Source organism: Onychomys torridus, chromosome 12, assembly GCF_903995425.1.
Source record: "Onychomys torridus chromosome 12, mOncTor1.1, whole genome shotgun sequence".
NCBI classification, from domain to species: Eukaryota; Metazoa; Chordata; class Mammalia; order Rodentia; family Cricetidae; genus Onychomys; species Onychomys torridus.
In genome coordinates, this window is record NC_050454.1 from 75,463,048 (window position 1) to 75,485,314 (window position 22,267).

The window sequence follows — 22,267 nt, forward strand, 5'->3', positions numbered from 1 at the left end:
ACTGATACCAAGATGGGTTCACCATTAAAAGTGGAGTTTGTAGGGGCTGAACTACAAACTAGAGCCAGTGAGACCCATGGCAAAGGGTAAACAGAGATATGAATGCATATCCAAAGGATATGGTGATATATTGTGTCCCCTATTTAATATATTGTGCACCCTAATAAAGTTTATCTGAGGATCAGAGGAAAAAGCCAACCACTATATACTAAATATAGAGGTCAGGCAATGGCAGCACATACCTTTAATCCTATCACTTGGGAGGCAGAGATCCATCTGGATCTCTGTGAGTTCAAGGCCACACTGGGAACAGAGCCAGTCAGTGGTGGCACTTGCCTTTAATCCCAGCACTAACTATAGAGGTCTGGAGGTCTGTACAGACAGACAGGAAGTGATGTAGCTGGGCAGAGAGAGGAAGTGAGAGAGGAACAGAAAGGCATATAGGCATGGGTATATTGGAAGTAGGTCTCTTTTTGGCTGAGGATCTCCAAGTGGTAAGAACATGGCTGGCTTCTTTCTGCTTTTCTGATCTCTCAGATTTTTACCCTGATATCTGGCTCCAGGTTTTTATTAATAAGATCATTTAGCAATTTGTCTTACAAGCAGATATTCCTCCCTTCATGCACCCTTGATGGGTTTCATGTAAAAGCTCCATTAGATGTAGTCCAGGGTCCTTGCTTGCAAGGGAAGGTCTTGAGGGCCAGCTTCTCAGAGCCCACTAGATCTGCCTCTGTGGCCTGGCTGCCATGGCTATTCCAGGGCTGATGCTGTGATCATACTATACCAGGTGGGCATGCTTGTATCTTTCCACAATATCAGACTTTATTTAATACCAATATTTTAGTTAATATTTAATTAATAATTGAATTTAAGTAAGTTTAGTATTTAATAACAAGGTTTAGTGGTTTCAATAGTGGCATTTGCCAGATAATCCCATCTACCTTGGCATTCTGGCCCAGGCAGATGCAGGTCCTTTTACCTAATTTTAATTACTAATATTAACTCTTATACAGTCTACAGTAAACATACCTTCAATCTCCATATATGTGGTTTATATAATGGTTACAAGTTAAAGACGCTGTAGCAGAGTTCAAAAGGTCCAAGAAGTAGATGATAGAAATGTTAATAAAATTTGTTATGGATAAGATAATGGGCATGAACCCAGACCAGCTGCAAGCAAGCTGTTAGTTCAGAGAGGCCTTTTGAGAGCTAAGTCTGAGAGCAAGGCTCAGGGTGGAATTCAAATAGCTGTTAGGTGAGATAGCAGAACAGAGAGAGCAGTGAGACAGTGGGTTCAGATCCAAATCAAGTGAACAAATAGATGGGCAGGCAGTCAAGCACGCCACATCAACAGCTGGGGACAGCGCTAGCTGGAGTTCCAAGGAGAGCCAAGAGTTTCCTGTCTGTCCGTCTGTCTCACACACAGTGGGTATCAGGTTGGTGGGGTTATGCCACCCTACTGTTAGGCGTCCATCTTTGTATGGGGTCCAGTCAGGGAGTTACACTCTTTTCTGTCTGGCATGTCTCCAAGTTCTTGGGCCTGGTTTTCTTGATATGATTCTGATAGACTCACCCGTGTCCCTCCAGTCTTAACTCATCCCATTATACCCCAATGGAAAGGTGACTCTTTTATCAGTCCACGATATACATACAGGTAGTGCCTTGCAGATGGTGCAGTTTGTGGTCCACCCAGGGGCTGCATTCATTATCTTCCCCCAAAATGGAGTCCAAGCTTCTTGTGAACCACAGTCTCCCAGAGCAGCCTAAAAAACACTGTTTTGTACAATCTGGACTCACTTTCCATAGGGTACAGCCTAATCTCAGCATCTGACCTTACTGGATTTATTAAGCAAGCCTAATGGCTCTGTTAGAATGGAGTCAACCCCGCAAGATAGACAACCAACTTGGGGCATGGGACATATCTCTTACCAGGGAATAGTGTACATTCCTTATAATTGATGTTTGTCCTGAGTTCTGGCCTAATTTTTCTTTATATGTTTTTTTAAAGCCTATTTGAAAACAGAAACAATCCAAAGAGAAAGTATTCTCTTTAAGAGTTAAGGGATACCAGGTGTAGTGGTGAACATCTTTCATCCTAGCACTGGGAGCCAGAAGCAGGAAAACTGTTGCAAGTTCAAGGCCAGCCAGAGCTCTCTAGTGAGACTGTCGAACAACAACAAACAAGAACAATGTCAGAAGGAGCTGTGGTGATACAACTTATGTTATGTTACATAATGATGATCCCCAATAGGACAATTAGACAAATTGCTGGCCCAGAAAATACTAAGCACCTGTTTGATGGCACTTTGCAATTACCCTACCCCCAGTCAGGAGCATGAAGCACCACTGCACTAGGGAGAGGGTGGAGGTTTAGGATACTTAATCAAAGCAAGAGTCTGGAGCTGGGTCATGCTTGGAGCCAGACTGTGTCTCCCTGTGCAGCAGAGACAGCAGCCCCTGAGGCACAGGCACACAGATGACCCATAACACCTCACCTTCCTGGATGTTGATGGGCATCTCCAGGGCGGGGTGTGACCACACATGTGAGTTCTGGAGTCAAAGGCCATCTCCTGCAGCATCATTCTGCACAGAGGCATGTGCCCTCTGGAATGTGCCCAGGGGAAGGAAGAGCTTCACTGAGCAGTCACCACCTCCAGGTCCTCAGGTCTTCAAGCCATCCCAAGTTTCCCTTACTGAGTCTGCTGGACTCTCCAGAAGTCAGGAGTCACAGAGACAGGAAGACGGTGTCAGGGGTAAAGTGGTCCAGTCTTCTGTCCCCAGGCTCTTCCTCTAGGCTGCAGAAACACCAGGCATCAGGAAGGAGGTAGCTGAGGGTCACAAAGGGAGAGGAGGAAATTGTCCTCTGTCCTCCTTGCCATGAAAGCCTACTTCTAAGCAGAATTAAGGGGTGCATTTCTTTTTATTTTCCCTCCATTGTTTGTACTCTAGATCTGTATGTCCAGAAGGAAGAGCCAGTATAATCTGGGGTGAGCTATACTCCCACCCACCTGTGGAGGGGCTTGGAATCCAGCCTCCTCTGGCTAAGTCCCAGGGCTTCCCAAAGAACAGGAAATAAGCAAGCAGGTGGGAGCTTGTGCTCTCTCATTGCTGTGAAGCAGACACAGTAGTCACTTGTCACTAAGGAGCAAGTGTGCAAGGCCACAGAGGAGCAGATAGTACCAAGACCCTACCCCCCAACAGACCCAGAAAAGGAAGAGAAAGGATGCTGTGAGGACTTAGGTCATAGTCGAGGGTACTGCTCTGATGTCACACCCTCACCAACTCACACCCTCAAAAACCTACCAGACAGTCTTCTGGAAGGAAGTGTGTAAGCAAGCTTTATTGGGGTACACAATATATCACCACAGACGTGTCTTGGGTTGGGGTGTCATAACAGAGACCAGTGGCTGATGAACCAATGTCTGTAAGTTTGGAAGCTGAGATCCAAGGCTGGGGTGCAGCATGATGTAGTACTGGTGAAGGACCTCTTCCAGTTATAAATGGTCATCTTCTCAGATGTCCTCATGTGGTAAAGAGAACTCTCCAGACCCCTTATTTATTTAATAATTTGTTTATTATATTTTTGTGGTGCTGGGGGATATAAACTGGGACCTATAGCATGCTAGGCATAATTCTACCTCTGAGTTGTATGTGTCCAGTTCTCTGGGCCCTTTTTATAAGAGCACTAATTATCAGACCCCTGTCACCACCACACCTCCTAGTTAACTTCCAAAGGTCCCACCTCCTCAACTTACCACGTTGGGTTGGGATTTCAATGAAAGGATTTGGGTGGGGGAGAGAGGCATGCAGGGGTATCAATCTGAGAGTCCTTGGCATCCCTCTAAGAAGCCCCTTTAGAAGTCAATTTTGTTGGTACCCCAGAGACTCCTTAGCTAAACCATCCCATAAAATCAGGTTCAAAGATATAGAAGCTCAAGGAAAGCCAGCAGGCACAGCAAAGACTGGCATTGGGGTCTCTGGCTAACATAATTGATTTTGGACTAGCCCATAAGTAAACTGACTAAAGATGCTTTAAAGGAATTAGAAACACTGAAGGAATCAGATGCTGCAGGTTCTGAGTTTAGCTCTTAGGAACAGTGTGGTATGGGGAAAAAAAACAGATGTTACTATCTTTCATTTGTAAGTAAGGAAAATGAAGTTCGGAGATCTGGGCAAGGATCCTGTGGTTCTCAACAGTCAGGTGAGGTTGCAACAGGTGTGCCCAGGTTCTGCCTTCTCACAAATAGTCCTTCACCTTCACTGGCTGCAAATTCACCTTTGAGAGAGCAGCTGCAATGACTAAGCCACTGTTCTGACAGTGTCTTGAGGTTAATATTGCTGTGATAAAACACCACAAAGAAAAGCAACTTGGAGAGAAAGGGGCTTATTTTGTTTACAGTTCCACACCACTGTCCATTTATCAAAGGCAGTCGGGGCAAGTATGGAAAAAGGACAGGAATCTGAAGGCAGGAGCTAATGCAGAGGCCATGGAGGAGTATAGATTATTGGCTTGTTCCTCATGGCTTGCTCAGCCTTATAGCACCCAGGATTACCCGTCCAGGGGTGGTACCACCCACAGTGAGCTGGGCCACTCTGTCCTGGGAAGTCCCCTGCCTGCTTGAGCCCAAGGCACCACAAGAAGGAGCAAGAACCTAGGAAGAAATGCCCTTGGTCCCCCAGCTCACTGGCATTCACATTAAGAGCATGGCTGTGGTTGGTGCAGTTTTCAGGCACCTGCAGAGCACACAGGCACCTGTGGAGGCCTTGAGCCTTATGTTCTTCATACTAGGGGAACATGTGAGCTGAGAGCTCTCTTGCAGATCAAGAGTCCTAGAGGTGAAGTGGGCTTCTGTCTGTCTGGGAGAGAACTGGAATCAGAGCCTTAAACTGACTCCTTGAAACACTGGTGGGAAATGCTACATAAAATGTGTCCCACAGTGAGTTCTACAGGACTGTCATGAGACTCTGAGGGGCAGAGGGCCACAGAGATGCTTCCAGCAGACTTTCTTCTGGGATGAAACTCTGTTAAGTTCGATTATGAGGAGAAACAAAACAAAACATAAAATTGCTGTACCCACTCACACATCATCTCCCTCCCTCCCTCCCTCCCTCCCTCCCTCCCTCTCTCTCTCTCTCTCTCTCTCTCTCTCTCTCTCTCTCTCTCTCTCTCTTTCTCTCTCCCACTCCTTCTCCCTCTCCCCCCCACCATGTATGTATATGTGTCTCAACTTCAGGTGTTGTTTCTCTATTTTGTTTTGAGACAGGATCTCTCACTGGTCCCAAGTTCACAAAGTAGATAAGGCTGGCTGGTCAGTGAGTACTAGGGATCTGCTAGCCTCCGCCTCCACAAGGCTGGGATTACAAGCACTGCCCCCTCTGCCTGGCTTTTACATGGACTTTGGAATAAAATTCGGGTTCACAGAAGCACGTTACCAGTGCATCCTCTTCCCAGCCCCACCTTTAGCTTTGAGTAAAGTCTGATTTGTCTTCCTCTGGCATACTGCCACAGCTGGGGTAAGTGAATAGGGACATTTGGGGCTTAGGGTTTTGAGTGCTGAGAATCTAAGAGTAAGCTCCAGCATCTGTGAGGGCCTCATACTTCACCATGATGTGAGGTAATAGAGGGTGAGAACCAGCAAGAGGACTGAGCCTATGGCATGACCTACCTCTCTTAGCACATCTGAGCCAGCTTCATGACTCACCTCTCTCAGGACAGCTAGCCACTCCCTGGGCCTCAGCACAAATCCTCATTGCCTCAGTCCTCTTAAGGCCCATTGCCAATACTGTTTCATTAACGATTGTTTCCAGCATGAGAATTTGAGGGGACATGGCTTCAATAGAAGCCATAGTATCTGAGGTATCTAAAGGTATCTGAGTTGAAAGTGTCTATTAAATGCCTTCCACATTGGCCCAAATAATATGTCATTGTGCTTGGTTGCTTCCCAGATGCCCCTGATCTCAGCAAGTGTTCCCTATCAGGTCTGCCCTTGACTGGCTTTGATGTTAATTGTTCTGGTCTGTATTCTGTTTAGTACAGTTCCTTATATGAAGGGAATCACACTAAGGAATGCAGATGAAAGGGGAAATCTGTGAATTAAAGCATGAAGATTTATATGAAAAGAATAATCCAGAGCTACATGTGATGGCTTGTACCTATAATGGCAGCACTTGAGATGCTGAAGCAGGAGAATCACTGTGAGTGTAAGGCTAGCTTGGGCTACAGTCTAATACCCTATCTCAAAGAAACTAAGTCTATTAGTTCTTTTTGTTAATGTGACAAAATATTTGATAAAGGCAGCTAAAAGAAGGGAGGATGGGCATAGAGCTCATCAGGCTTGGGAAGCCAAGCTATCAGGAACAAGAGGCAGTGGGTCACTCTGTGTCCATGGTCAGGGAGCAGAGAGCACTGAATACTGGTGTTCAGCTCTCTTTTTTATTCAGTCTGGGACCCAAGCCCACTGGATGGTACTACATTAATTTATCTAGAAACTCCATCACAGGCATGCCTAGAAGTTTGTTGCTAATTCTAAATCCCATCAAGTTGATGATTGAGATGTCATTATCAAGCTGGATATGTACCAATAAAGACAGGTCAGGGCTTTCTGGCTCTTACTCACCTGCCCTGGGTCTTCAGGGATCACATGCCCATGGTGGAGGCTGGACATTGGGTGCTGATCTCTGCTTGTCACCTCAAAGAGCAAGGAGACCATAGGTGCTGGTAAGAGGGTCAGAGAACATCATAACAGCATTCTGCAAAACAAGATGTCTCTACAAAACAGAATGTGTATGGAATCAATTTTTATTTGTTTTCATTTCTCATGTTCTCATTTTCATCTTTTGTTATAGAGTTGGTGTTTGTTTCCTTCTGTTTTTATAGTCTGAGTTTGTTCCCACACACTAATGGCATCTCTGTTTTGTCCCTATCCCTATCCTACATGCTTTCAGGCCAGTTTTCCCTTGCTGTCCTCCAAGACTGCTTCTCACTCACCTTAGAGAGAGCATCATTACCTGACTGGGGGTCAGGCAAGGATTCTGGGGTCCCTGCTAACTTCTCACTTCCCACTGGTGTGTGTTCTAAAGTCTTCTCTTTCCTGTCTCTCTTTCTCTCCATTGTTCTTTGTCTGTCTGTGTTCTCTTCAGAGAAGGCTTTACCATTCCTCCAGCTTTGATTTTATCCTGCAAAAGTGACTAGCATCAGGGTGACTTCAAAGTCTTCATCACGTTGGTGGATATTGGTGGTAGAGGAGGCATCAAAGATGTGGCAGAGAAATTAATGAGGGAGACCGACTCTGCATTCTGAAGGCTGGCTCCCCATGGAGGGTCCTGTGCTTGGTGTCCACAAGTATGCCTGATTCTGAGTGCTCATCTGTGGTTCCTTCCTTGGATACCAAGCAGGTCACTGAATGCACAAGGAAAACAAAGCTATTTGTAACACACTAGCTTACCTCTACAAAATCTTCAATCTCAAGAGAGTGAGTTCCTGTTTCCTCACACCTTATATACCTTTCTCAGCCCAGACATCACTTCCTGGGATTAAAGGTATGTGTCCTTCCCAGTATTGGGATTAAAGGTGTGTGCCTCCACTGCCTGGCTCTGTTTCCAGTGTGGCCTTGAACTCACAGAGATCCAAATGGATCTCTACCTCCCAAGTGATGGAATTAAGGGTATGTGCCACCACTGTCTGGCATCTATAGCTAATCTAGTGGCTGGCTCTGTCCTCTGATCCCCAGATTAGTTTTATTGGGGTGCACAATATATCAAATACCAGCTGTACAGTCCATGTTCTAGGTCACACCTGAGAGAGCTGCAATGTGCCTAGAGTTACATGACTGAGGCCACATGCTGGTGTCCTCGTGACCTACCTTGTGCCTCAGCCTTACTCTGGCACAGCCCTGGAAGCATTCTGTCTCAGGTGCACCATGGCCTGACTCCTGCCTAGGTTTCTTTACTGATTCTGGGGGAAGCTGGTGCTATGCTGTGCAGCATTCACAGGTCTTCAAGTGACATACATTATCCCTGGGAGATAATGGGTATGATGACTAATGGGTGCCAGGAGGTGGAGGGCAACTGACAAATGCTCACTTCTGTGTCTGTGAGATTCTTTTCAAATCTTCGGAGTGTAACCATCCTTACAGTAATGAAGATATTTAAAAAGACACACACCTGGGCCCTCACTTTGGCTGTCAGACTACGGAAACAATGGTTTCCAAGGAATTAGAATTTCTGCAGGGATCTTATGCTTACAGAAGGAAAGGCCTGGAGCCTAGGGCCAGAATAAGGAGGAACCTGGACCATAAAGAGATTTCACTCGGTGCCGACAACTGTGTCAGACCACCTTGCAGAAGTGATTAGAGTTAGGACAATTACAGGTTAGTGATGGACAGGACCACATCCTGACCAGGACTACTTAGCTATGTATGCCTTTTGTCCTCTGTTTAAACCTAAAAATCATGTACAACCCCCCCCAAATGGCATTTGTGGTCAGTGGCTGCACTGACTGCATCTTCTTTCTCTGCTTTTCACTGTTGCTTGTCATTTAAGCAGCCCATTGTGGACAGATTGCGGAGTCTGGCTTGTCAGGGCCACCAGGGCCCAGGCTCTGACCCTAATAACTCCTGAAAGGAGAAGGTCCCTACAGAAGGTAGCCCTATATACACACAGCACAAGCCCCTCAAGGGCAACCTGGCACAGGCCCCTTTATTACCTGTCTTGCCTCTTTTCAGTCCTGGGGTAGCTTCCCAACATGGACTAGCAGGGAATAGCTCTCACTCTTGTGGGGAGCACTAAGGTGGGCCACAGAAACACATCCCTGAGATAGAAGTATGTGTGCACAATTACAAAACAACTCAGTGAATCCCACAGTAGCAATTCTCCATAATTTAAAAATAGTTTGTTTTCTTTTAGAACATCAAAGTAGCCGAACACATTGGAAGGTGGGAAAATAGGCATCTCATGATATTACTTCAGGATAAAATAGTTTACCTACACCATCATCAGAATTTATTTTTCCTAATGTGCCTGATTGTTCATTTATTCTTTTTAGTCCTACACAAGTGTGTCCATCAACTCATTTACAATCCACCTGCTGAACCCCAATGATGTCGTCTTACTTGTCCTCCTCAGTGTGTTCTCTTTCTTCTTTGTGATGCTCTTCCTTTCTTTCTTTCTGTCCAGGGCTCATGTAGTCTAGGCTGACCTTGAATTCACAATGTATCCAAGGATGACTTTGAACTTCTGACCTTCCTGCCTTTACCTTTCAAACACTTAGATTACAGTCATGGACCACCATGCTATGCTGGGAATTGAACCCCTACGGCAAGATGGGAAGTGGAGACTGGAGAACTTGCTAGAGGCTCTGGGCCAGATAACCGCTAGAGTACGGAACACATCGACAGAAAAAGTAAAGACCTTATCTTCAAAGAGGAAGGAGAGAATCAAATCCTAAAATGCTTCTTCTGACCTCCCCATTCACACTGTGGCATATACATGACCAGACTCACACACACAATAAATAGATAGAACATCTTTTGCCCTCATAGCCTAGGCTCCAGTCCTCACATCTGTCAGGAGATTGTCATCAACGGAAAACTTTCTATTCCTCTATCTGGGAATCTAGTTCTCTTGGCTGGCCTGTGAAACCTCCTCCTTCAATCCTGCTTGCCTCATTTTCCCCTCTAATCAGGGCCAACTTGACACTTTAAGGAGCACAGAGTGTTCTTCCTCTCTGTTAGCTGTGTCATAAAAAAAAAAAATGCTGACCTCCAAGAACAGTTTTAAAATAATGTACATTGTGAGGCTGAGTGGAATTCTATTACCTCTTTCTAAGTGTCACTCTGGACAATCAAAGTATGTCCAGAGAAAGTGTTCCTCGCATCACAAACCTCCCCCTGGTGGCAAGTATCACCATGCCCAAATTCTCACCCCTACAAGGCAGGGACCACCCCTTCAGTTCTACAGCAGTTTGCATGGTGGTGGTGATAGGGTTGTGGAAAAGAGCCCAGTTCTTCTGAGCACAACAGCCCTAAAGCAAGTACTTTTTTGCTAAATGAAAGAGCTAGCAAGGTGTTTCACACTCATGTTTTGGACCTTACAAAGGAAACAGACAGCAATAGCACCCAACTTTGCACACAGTTCGGTAATCCCTTGTGGTCTCTGATCTGGTGGACAGCTCCCCCACCCCCCCGTTTTGAAAGAAAAAAAAAGAACTACATTTGTGTGTGTGTGTGTGTGTGTGTGTGTGTGTGTGTGTGTGTGTGTGTGTGAGAGAGAGAGAGAGAGAGAGAGAGAGAGAGAGAGAGAGATTGAGAGGGGGGGTGTGAGAGGGTGTGCGCACTCGTGCATGGGCACACATACCATAGCACACATGTGGCGGTCAGAGCACAACTTTTAGGAGTTGTCTCCTTACTCTGGGCCTTGGAGATCAACTGAACTCAGGCTGTCAGGGCTGGTGGTCTTTACTAAGCCATCATCTTTTTCTTTAATTAAAGGCATGTTTCATGTAATCTAGGCTGACCTTAACTAGATATACAGCAGAGGAAGACCTTGAACTTTATTTTGAACTTCTTGCCCTCACCTTTCTGAGTGTTTGAAATACAAGTGTGTGTCACTGTGCTAAGGTTGTGGTGCTAAGGAGAAAAACAAGAGCTTTCTCTTGCTAGGCAAGCACTCTGCTGAGTCCTTTGATGAACTCTACAAAATTAACTTGTAGACCAACCTCAATGATCATGGAGTCTCACAGAGCAAAACCTCTGCCTCCTTACATGCCAAATGCTCTTTCCCAGTGCACTGACAAAAACTACCTATCCTGACTTCCTGATATCTTCATTACATCAGGCAGGTCAGCATGCTTGTTCTTTTAACTGCATACCACCTCTGTTACCAATGGAGGGGAGAATCCACAGGGACTTTCTTTCCAGATGAGTAAGTCAGATGCCATTCCATCCTCCTCCTCTAGGGTGTAGCCTTGCGCCCAGCACACCTGAGGAGCTGGGCACAACAAAAGTTGTGCTCTGACCTCCATATGTGTTCTATGGCATGTGTGCCTATACTCAATAGACAACACACACACACACACACACACACACACACACACACACACACACATATGCTTTTTTTTTTTTTTTCAAAAAAGAAAAGTAAAGGCTATCTAAAGGTAGGGTGGCACCCATTGTCAGGTTATCAAATTCAAGTGCTAGGCTGTGGTTTAGGAGATCACTGGAAGTGAAAAACACGGTCACTCAGGTTTACTATGAAGACAATGAAGTGTCAAGCTCCTATACGCATGACCACACATATACCAAACATTAGAGAGGTACCGGTTTTCATTCCATTCTCCCTCCACCCTAATTAGCTCTCCTACTCCTTTTGATTATAAATATTTATTCTAATTATACATATGCCTGTGTGTTTATATGTGTGAGTATACACACTGAGAACAGGTACCCTTAGAGGCCAGAAAATGGAATCACATTCCCTGCAGCTGGAAGGACAGGCAGTTCTGAGCTGATCAGTGTGGGTGCTGGGAACCAAACTTGGGTCCTCTGAAACAGCAGTAGGTACGCACTCTTAAACACTGAGCCATGTCTCAGCACCATGCTCCTTCTCCTCATGTGTATATGTGTGTGTAGAGGACAACTTCAGGTGTTATTCCTCATATGCCACCCATTTTGTTTGTTGAGATAAGAGTCCCTTGGTGGCCTGGAGCTCGCCAGGCCAACTGACTGGGCTGGCTGGCTAGCAATTCCCAGGGATCTGTCTGCCTCCCTGGTGTTGGAAGTTCCATTGTAAGCCACCATCTGACTTTTCCATCCTTAGCTTTTAGGTACTTATTTATTTATTTATTCATTTTTGACACAGTGTTTCACTATGTATTCCTGGCTGGCCTGGAACTCACTATGTACCCGGCTGGCCTCAAACTCACAGAGGTCTATTTTCCTGTCTCTGACCTCCAAGTGCTAGAATTAAAGGTGAGTGCCACCATGCCTGGCAATATGAAGCTTTTTTTAAAAAAATAAGTCCTAGGGATAAAACTCAGGTTCTTGTGTTTGAAAGATAACTTCCCAGCTGTGTGCCTTTACACAATATATTGGGGGGACGACGACACAATATTACCACATAACTTAGGCAGTAGTTATTAGCCACAACTACAGGATAAGGTTGAGAAAAGGAATGGGTTTTTAGAGTCTCAAAACATCTTCCATAAATTATGCTCTGGCTGAAAAGGGAGAAAGTACAGAGAAGATGGGCAGCATCTGCCTCAGGCACAGGACTGAAAGGAACATACCAGAAATAGGACAAACACTACAGTTGTGTATATGTTTGTATCCTCATGGTGGATGTGAAGAAAATATGGTTTCTGAGTTATGCCGGTGAGAGAGACAAACTCCATTTTTCCTAACAGCACTAAGATAGAAACTGACCCAAGTTCCAGAGATGCAGACAGCCAGTTAAGATTCTGGTCAAGGGGACACCACCCCAGGACGGGCAGGCTACTGGCCAAGAAATAGCTAAAACAAAGGCTTAATCCATCAAAGTCTCCAACTGGGAGAGTCTCCAACTGTATTTTGTCTTCTGTAGTTCTTTTCTTGGCTAAATGTTCCTGTTAACTGAAGTATGACCCTGAAATGCAAAGGCTTGTACCCCCTAGCTTTCGGTTTTTCCCTTTAAAAACCCTTCACCTGAGAGCTCAGGGCCGTCCTCCTTCACCTGGCTAGCCAGTGTGTTGGACGGTGACCAAGCCCAGCCTTGCTTGTTTTAATAAACCCCTTTGAACTTGCATTGGATATTAGCTCTGTGGTGGTCTTAGTTGGGGGTCTCTTGACACAGGCACAACACTGGCTCCAAACATATGCATGGCAGGAGCTGATCCAATCAAGGGATAATCTACCAAAGGACCAGCTCATAATTGTCCAAACGACCAAGGCTATGAGACTCATAGGTTAAAGAATATCCACGTGGAAGAAAACCAGCTATGACTAGGTTGCCTAAGATTGGAAACAGAAATAAAGTGAAAGCATGCCCAGCTCTGGTGTCTAACAAGCACTTGGTGTCAGCTGTTACATCTCTTCTTACGGATACTGATGATCTCATTTGAGTTGCACATTAAGAAGCACAAATGACTTGCACCTAGCTTTTCTGTGTTGGTAGCACCTAGTGGTATTTGAGTATGAGGGGCTTGCCTGTCTAAATCTGGCCATTCCTTCTGGGGCTGCAACTCATCTAAAAATGAAAATACACCCTGGATCTCACTGAATAGTTGAATGTAGGAACTCACTGTTTTTACTACTAGCTGAAGATAAATTGACTTGGCTGTCCCTTGCCTGTGACCATATTTGTTGTGAATTTATCAGATATCCAATAGGCATCATTCTATGCCAGGCATGGGAATACTGAAAGATACAATACCATGTCCTGGGCCTGCTTCATTTAATAAGGTAGACAAGAAATGGGCAAGACAGAAGGTTGCAGGAGGTGAGTAGCTCTCAGGGCTTTATGGGGACCATTTAAGAAGAACAGCTACTTTGGGTTGGCAGAAAGGAAAAAATGGGTGGAAAGGGTGGAAAGAGGCCAGGACATTCTTCCTGGAGGAAACAATGCCACCCATAGCAAATAGGGTCCAGGGTCCTCAACTGGACAAAATGTAGATTTCGGATCCCCCAGAGTGGATGGACTGAGGGATCTGTTATGGTTTCCAACTGAAATGTCCTCCAAAGGCTATGTGCTGTAGGCTTAGTGACCAATCAGGGTCCCACTAGAAGGTAGTGTATGTAGTCTTTGGGAGGGAAATCCAATTGAAGTAAGTCAATGCAGTTATACCTCAAAGGGGACCACAGTGCCTAGCTGTGAGGCGAGCAGCTCTGCTCCACAATGTTCTCCTCACGGCATTCTGCCTTGCCACAGGCTCAAAGCAATGGAGCAGTTCACCACAGACTGCAATGGCTGACACTATCGGACAAGTAAGCCTTTCTTCCTTCAAGTCACTTTAGGGTTTTGTCATGATGACTGGAGCTAAGAGAGCTCCACCATGGAAGACAGGGTGGACAGCCAATCACATAATCTCCAAATCAAAGCTATAGCTGGGACTCAAGTGATAAGTCTGTAAAGCACTATGCATCACAGGGATGTACTCTCCAATGCCCTTGCATGAGTAGTACCTGCCATCTGTCCCCTATAGCCCACGTCCATAAGAACCAAGACATAATGTCGTCTCTTTGGGAAACGATGAGACATTGGGCATTGGTTTTGGCAGTATGGCACTTAGAGATTCTGTGTGTGATGAGGACTGAGGAGGCGGCAGGAGAGCAACAAATCCAAACCCAGAAAACTGATGGCTGCCAAGAAGAATGTTCAAATTCTTTAGCTCAAACTCAGTTCTGTGTTGAACTGTTGGGTAAGCTGGGGGAGCAAAGAGGTTAACAAATGGCATCCTTGGTCCTTGGTATGCTGAAGAAATTTAGGCACACATACCCAACAGACTGGCTTTGGATTCTAGCAAGGGAAGCAAAGTTGCTGGAGGGAATGCAAGCAGCTCCATCCATCAGTGGAGGAGTTTGCCCATTCTCTCTGTGCCCTTTTATTACCTTGGTGACATACCCACAGCCAGGTATTTGCAAAAATAAAGTGGGACTATATCTCTGTGATGGAGGAGCCTCATTACAGTGAAACATGTTATAGCCAGGAAATGAGACTAGCTTATCAGCTACTCTGCTGAAACATGAAGGCAGGTGCTCAGATGTTGTCATGTATTTACACCCTCCTCACTAACACAAGATCACCCCTGCGATAGTAAACGGTGGTTTCGAACTGAATCTGAGCAGGAATGACACAAAGCAGACAGGCACAGATGCCCATGCATCTAGTCTTAATGTTTACATACTTGTGGTACCCCACACACCTAAGAGCTCTAGCAACTTAATTCCAGAGGCAGCTTGGAATAGGGGTAGAGGTAAGAAAAGCAAGTATCCCCAAACTCTCCAGTGCTGCTCCAATCATCCTGACAGGAGAGTCCCCCTTCATTGTCATCAACACCAGTGGTGATTTTCAAAGCACAGAGGTTACCAGTGGCACCACAACTCAGAGCACAGTAGAGATTAACTGACCCATCCATTGTCGGTACCATTAAACAAAGGAAAGACTACAGAATTAAAAAAGCAATGGAGCACCATTACATCCTTATATTACTATGCAATTTCAGTCCCCAAAAAGTTATTTCTAAAAAAAAAAAAAAAAGCCAAGCAGTCTATTCTGCAAAGCCACGTAACAACCAAACTTGTTCACAATTATAAAACCCATTTGCTTTCATTTAAATAGAATTTGATGAAAAACTGCTCTCAGTGCAGTTTAGATTAAAGCCAGCTACAAATGGTCACCTTCTAAGAATCAATATTAACCAAGAACTGTGGCAATTCAGACAGTATGCACAAATGACCCAAGAATGTGGAATCCAATTATTATAAAGATTTACAGGAAAATACTTTGGATTCTCCAGTCTGTTTCTAAAAGGAATCTTTAAAATACCAGACACTAACTTTCCTTTCTTCTCTAGAATCTGAATCCCAATTTAGCTCCCTGCCCCGGAGAAAAGCCCTCAGCTGGAGTCCTCACAGAGGCACTGAAAAGCATGCTAAAAAATCACAAAAGTATCAAATGTCTTAAAAAGCCGCAGCAATACTTCAATACTTGAAGCACTACTTGAATACTCTGACTTGTTTTTTGGAGACAGTCTCACTATGCTACTTGTGGGCTCAGCTTCTCAAACAGAGAATACAGTGAATATAGGTATGTACCTGGATTAAAATCTATTTTTAAAGAACACTTAAGAAGGTTATGCACTGGTATTATTTGAGTCGTTAGTGCATTTCACAACTACCCTCAAACCACTAATCAGATATTAACAAACTGACTTTGAATTTCTAATAAAGGTTAATGGATAGGATTTATAAAGAAATCTGAAGGAATGAAAGCTACTCATTTTGTACTAAGGAAAAGGAAATGCACCAACTACACACACACACACACACACACACACACACACACACAATGTCCATGTCCATGAGAGCCCAACCACAGGGAACACAGCTTCATGCCCTGCCTTCCAGCCCACCAGGCCTGGGAAGGTGGTGTTGAGGCATCTGTCTCAAGGAGAGGCCCATCTTACCATCTCAGTCACCACTTTCATTAGTGCCAGCACAGGCTACATGTAGATTCAGGTGGTAAGCGACTGAGTACAAGGCAATCTTTTCAAAGAGAAGGACATTCTGAAACAGAAAAGCAGAATACACACAGCCCTGGTCAGCTGTACATCTGGCAGAACCACAGATGCATGAACTAGTTTTAAAGGGAGAATTCGCTTAGCAATCTGGAAATGCTAACCCTCAGATATAAGGATCCGTTAGCTTAATTTTTCACTCTTAGTAGGAAAAAGATGTTTTAGGTACTCAATCCTCCCCACATAAAGAAAACAATTCAATAACAAGTTCTTAGGTTAACAAAGAATATATTAAAACAGTTTACATTCTTTCCACAACTGCATAAAAAAGCAGGCATCTTAAATAATTACAGAAACAATGTGCTTTCTATACTTGCAAAAATTAATTACAATCAGAAAAACATTTACAAGAATATCTTTACTATCTAAAGATTTACAATGGTGAAAGACCTATTTATTTAATACACCAAACATCTGCCTGCTAGCTGAGATAGACATTCTCTAAAAAACTGTTTACTGAATACAGTGATTAATGTCTTTCATTATTTTGTTTCTTAGCATTTAAAATAGTTACATGAGTAGAAGGATAGTTTTTGACACCAAAATAAACTCTTTCAGCCTGACATCTTTTAAGATAGAGTATAAAAAAGCAATAGAAAAACCACAACTGCATTATAAATGTTTTTGGTTCAAATTTTTATTTGAAGTCTTATGCTTTATTCCTAGACAAAAAAGGTGACAAACACAAGTAATTTGTAAAACCTAACAGATATATAGACCCTACGTTTAGATAAAAAATACTTTTTTTTCTTTTTTTGTAACAATATTATTTTATAAATCTTCAAAAATGTAGCATAGGTTCAAGTCCTGGAGCACTGAGCTGGCAATGCCTGGTTTGGAGAGTATCGCTCTGTGGCTACACAGGAGATGACCATGTGGGGAGATGGTCTTTAAAAAAAGCGACACTCCGAGGTGTTTAGAGGGAGAGACCAGACACTCACCACAGGGAATGAGTTCAGTGGACAGCTACACAGCCTGGCACTAGATTCATTCATCAAAAGGTGGACTTTTAGTTCATCTCTAAAATGCATAGTTCAAAAAAGCAGATGGCAAGAATCAGTAACTGCAACCTAATTTTATTTCCCTTCTCTGAAGATTTAAGGAACAAAATAGGAAATGCAGATATATTTAGGGATTTTCAATAGCCTTTTCAAGTGAGAGAATGAAAGTCAAAATTCCACATATAGCTTCTATAATATATAAAGTCAATTAGTATTTTATAAAAATGTTTGTTTTAATATAAAGACTGCCTTTGCTACCATGGGTGTAGAGTGCTGGTGAACAGATGGGTGGTATCTCTGCTACAGCACAACTTAACAATGTAAAGAAACAGCTCTCGGCAAAAGTAAATAGGGAATTTGTCTCCTAATTTCCTTTCCAGGTATGATACTCCCTTGGGGCAGTGAAATAAAAATTTTGCCTTTTGAAATACAGTGAACTGTGGATATTGCCTATGGAAACGCTTTTAATTATAACCTACATGGAACAGGAAAAAAAAGAAAAAGGAGGAGGAGGAGGAGGAGGAGGAGGAGGAGGAGGAGGAGGAGGAGGAGGAGAAGAAGAAGAAGAAGAAGAAGAAGAAGAAGAAGAAGAAGAAGAAGAAGAAGAAGAAGAAGAAAGAAACCCAAACCCTAAGTACCAAATCAAGTTGCAAAAACTAATTTTGGACCTTTGCTAGTGCTTTCATACACGTTTGCATGTCAGATAGTGACATTTTCAGTGCTATCCACTTCAATACTCCAGGCAGAAATGTGTGTGTTGTGCATACAGTCCTTGGAAAGCACATGGAAGCTGCAATGTGGCACTTCCTCCAACCTCTGAAGCCCCTAGAAGGAATGGTGGTCCAGGGTGTGGTGAGGCTGTGCACTGATAACTTCATGCTGGCTAACACTGCCTATCCCAAGGACACCCGAGTTTCAAGCTGGTGGAGACCAAGCACTGTCAGCTATAAAGAGCAAGTTGAAAGCTGCTAGAATGCAGAGGGCATACCACAGAGGTCAGCGGCTTTCACAACTAATCTGCTGACTGTTGAGCACTTCACAAACATGCTTCCATTTCTCGAAGTGATTGACAGCTTGTTATAAAAAAATCTAATTGTGACTATTGCTGATTTAAATTCTCACAATTTTCATACAAAAAGAAAGTTTCTAAGGACCACAAAATACCAAATATTTGTCTTATCAAGTGTCAGGATAATTTACTAAAGTTGGGGTTTGTCTTTTCTTATTGCTAAGGTATTCTAAAATCTGACTCAATACTGCAAACAACTCCCTTTCTTCCTCATATGTTTTTGGCCTTAGAAACAGAGCTAAGGGTTACCTCAAACTTAGGTGTCTGAAATAATAAATTAAAAAACCCCAAACCAAAAACCCAACAATACCCTAGTATCCCACTACCCAGAAAACAAAAGCCAAAAACCTCAATCAAGTCATTATAGTGACACCTTGGAATGAGGAACCATGCAATTCACCAACAGTAACCCAACTTCAACAGTAACAGGATCAAACCCCTGCTGACTGAGGTCCAGAACCACAATATTTCAGAGTTTGTTTCTGAAGCTATAAGGACATTCCAAGCCAATATCAATTTATCCCAAACCTAAAATTCATACAATTTCCAACCTTTATTATTATTATTTTTTAAATGTTGTCTGAGGACACAGTTCACAAGCCAGGGGCCTGATGTTTTCTGACAGGTGAGAGGGGTAAGTCACTTAATTGTGTGTCTGCTCATGACTCCAAAGACTGAACGCGGTCTTGAATGTCCTATGGCAGAGCTTGCACATGAACTGTCTTTTAAATGTGATTGCTGAAAGGGGAGGAGCGTGGTAGAAAAGGGTGTCTGACTCCTGGGGTGCAAACAGCTTCTCTGTGGCTGAGGTTGGGTTCTCAGGAAGGCCTGTGGGGCTGTCCGGCTCCAGGGGCTGGATCTTGGGCAAGGGTGGTGGAGGTGGCAGAGGTGGTGGTGATGGGGAGTTTGTGGGCAAAGGACACACCTCAGCCTCTTTCTGTGCAGGCTCCTCTGTGGCCTGAGACATGTGGGACTGGAAGTGACTCCAAAGCCGGAAGTTGGTACGGAAGGCTTTGTGGCACACATGGCAGATGAAGGGCTTCACGGAACACAGCAGCTCCTGGTGTCGCTCCAGCTGCTTGTGTGCTGTGAACATCTTCCCACATTTCTCACAAGGCCACAGACCAGCCTCCTTGCTGGGGCCAGCCTCCCTGGGAGCTGCACTGGCCTCAGGAGCCTCCTCCTCAGCCTCCTCTACAGGCTCCTCTTTGACTTGGACTTTCAGTTGCTTTGAAAGACTCAAGTCTTCAGGGAGGCAGGAGGAATCCTCAGAATCGAAGTTCACTTGCTCTGAAGAGTCACTAAACGCTGTGTCCTCTTTTGGAGCAGCCACATGGTTTACCTTGGTAGGCTCAGCCTGAGGCCTGGAAGCAGCTGCCACTTCACCGTTGTGGTCCAGGGTGGGCAAGGAGACGTTCTCTGCTGAAGCCATGTTGTTCTGGTTGTGCACTTCCACCTGGTGCCGCCAGATGCTGAAGGAAGACTTGAAGGTGCGCATACACTCCAGGCAGGTCAGCTTTTTGTACTCACACCTGTCCTCATGCTCCTGCTTCAGCGCGGGGGAGAAGAACCTGAGGCTGCAGTAAGGGCAAACGGTGGCGTTCCGGCACACGCGCTCGTGGCTGCCTTGCTCTAGAAGAGAAGAGAGCTTAGCATTACAGAGGCGGCACGGGTAAACCTCCTTGCTCTCTACCGCGCGTGCCAGAGCCCGCTCTTTCGGCTTAGCAGCTCTGCTCACTCCGAGGGGCCTCTCTCCCGGGTGCATCTTTATGTGCTGCTTAAACTGAGAGAGAAAACGGTATGCCTTGCCACAGAAGGCACAAATGTAGGCCCCTTTGGCTCGGGAGCGCAAGTTCCTCTTGATGACTTGCTGTGCTGGGGAGCTACTCTGTCCCTGGAAGCCAGGCTTGCTGCGCCTCAGCTTAATGATCAGGGCCTTCTTAATCTCCCTCTCTCTCACTATGTCAATCAGTTTTCTTTGGAATTTCTCATCCAAAACTGCATGGGAACTAGAGGCTGGCGATGGGTTCTTCACTATGCCGTGTTGGGTCTGACAGTGTGTCCACACTTTGAAGTTGGTATGAAACCTCTTGTGACAGATGTCACAAGTGTAAGGCTTCTCTGGGTTATGGTACATGTTAACATGGCGGTGAAGACCCGCGGTTGATCTAAAAATCTTAAGGCAATGTTTGCATTTAAATTTTTTGTTTGGTCTCGTCCCCTCCAACTCACCAAACTCCTCTCTGTTTAATTCAGAATCTGGGAAGTTGCTGTCAAGGGAAGGAGGGCTCCTGTCCTCCTCACAGTTCTCTTCTGAGACAGAAGGCCCATGCTCATTTGCCCTTGCTTTCTTCAAGGGTGACCGTCTGTCTGCCTGGAACCTTCTCTTTGCTGGGAGTCTGCTAATATCCCTCTGGTCTTCCTCTGCTTTGAGGGGCAGGTCTCTTGTAGCCGTCGCTGCATCTCCCACGGTGACCCGGATGATGTCTGAAGGGTCCGACAGAGGGCTGCTAGGCTCAGTCTTAATGCGCACCTCAGTCACAGGGGAGGTCCCCTCCCTGTCTGTTGACTGAGAAGCACTAAAGGACCTGAGGCGATGAGGCTGGAGAGCTTGAGGCCTGTCATCCAGGGCTTTTTTCTCACTGCCATCTTTTAAAGATGACTTTTGAGACACTGCACAGAACACACTGCCTGGTGCCTCATTTGCTGCTGTGGATGATCCCTGGGATAACTTCAAATCTATAGAGGGAGAGTAAACAGGAACCTGGCTGTCCATAGACAGTGACCGCCTGAGGAGGCTTTTCACTAATGGGCCACTTCTGTCAATGCTCTGGTTTGCAGAAGCAGGCCCACTGGATGGAACCACCAGGCCTAGCTTAGAGTAGTAGAGCAAGTTCCTATCCTCCCCTTGACCACCTCCTTTGCTAGTTTCTTTTAAGAGATATGGAGTCTCTGATGAGCTACGAAGAGACAGAACAGGTGGCCGTGGTCTCTTCAAAGCCAGCTCTATAGCCTTCCCCTTGGGAAGCTGGCTGCTCACCCCAGGCTTATCGTCCGTGGCCTCCCTGTCTTGTGAAGGTTTTGGGGGTAGGACTGCATTTCTCTTAACCAAACTGCCCCTGTTAGGATCATCCAAAGCCCCAGGCTGTTCCAAAGACTTTGCAAATACCGCAGCACTGTCCTTCGGCCAGTTCTTTTCAGTTAAGGACAGACTGTGAAGCTGCTCTGGCGGCTTGGCCACATGTGGCTTACTGGTGCTGGTCTTGACTGCACCACTCGGGGAAGCCCGGGCAGCAAGGCTGAGGTCCTGCACAGTTGGACCACTGGCTTTCCCTGGCACTTCGCTTCTGCCCTGACACACGATGACACTTCGCTTTTGAGAGCTGGTCTCATCATCTTCCACCGGCACTCTTTTCCTGTTGGGACAGGCTGGAAAAGGAGCCTGAGGGGCTTTGGCAACGATGTTGGTCAGGAAGGAGATACCAAGGCTATACCCCAGCTCCTGCACAGCAGCAAGGCTGCCCTTCTCCACAAAAAGGGAGGAAGAATAAATGTAGTTCAGAACGTTGTCAAAAGCATCAGGCTCACAGAAGTCCAGCTGAAAGACAGTCTGTGCCTCGTTCTCCTTATTCGTGAATAAACTCTGGAAGTACTCACTGCTGGCAGCCAAGACGTTCTTATGAGCTCGGAACTTCTGGTCCCCAACAATCAGGAGTACATCACACAGCTGTCCCTTGAGGCGTTCCTCATTGAGGGCACTGAGCAGAGAGATGGCATGTGCTGGGTTGATGTAATGCAGCAGTCCCTCCATCCTGCAGTTTATCTGGAAGACAGAAGGTGAGACCATCAGCATTTGTATTCCATCAAAGGTCTGCTCGAACTTAATAGGTATACACAGAGGTGATACTTGAAAATGAGGTTTAACATTTA

General features: G+C 45.1%; 1 protein-coding gene across 12 annotated transcripts in view; it reads right to left on the reverse strand.

Moving 5' to 3' along the window:
* Nucleotides 1–2,180: 2,180 nt before the first annotated feature.
* The window catches only part of Zbtb21 (zinc finger and BTB domain containing 21), a 29,544-nt gene continuing 9,457 nt past the window's right edge, over nt 2,181–22,267 (reverse strand). For 5 of the 12 annotated variants that reach the window (XM_036203574.1, XM_036203571.1, XM_036203573.1 and 2 more), the window contains one exon: nt 17,846–22,160. In XM_036203574.1, the coding sequence (XP_036059467.1) occupies nt 18,981–22,148 (3,168 nt within the window). In that variant the 5' untranslated portion in view covers nt 22,149–22,160 and the 3' untranslated portion in view covers nt 17,846–18,980. Of the gene's footprint in view, nt 5,023–5,229; nt 6,769–6,803; nt 7,400–16,156; nt 16,257–17,845; nt 22,161–22,267 lie in introns of those variants that run through there. The other 7 variants (XR_004946314.1, XM_036203577.1, XM_036203576.1 and 4 more) reach the window with 7 other exon arrangements.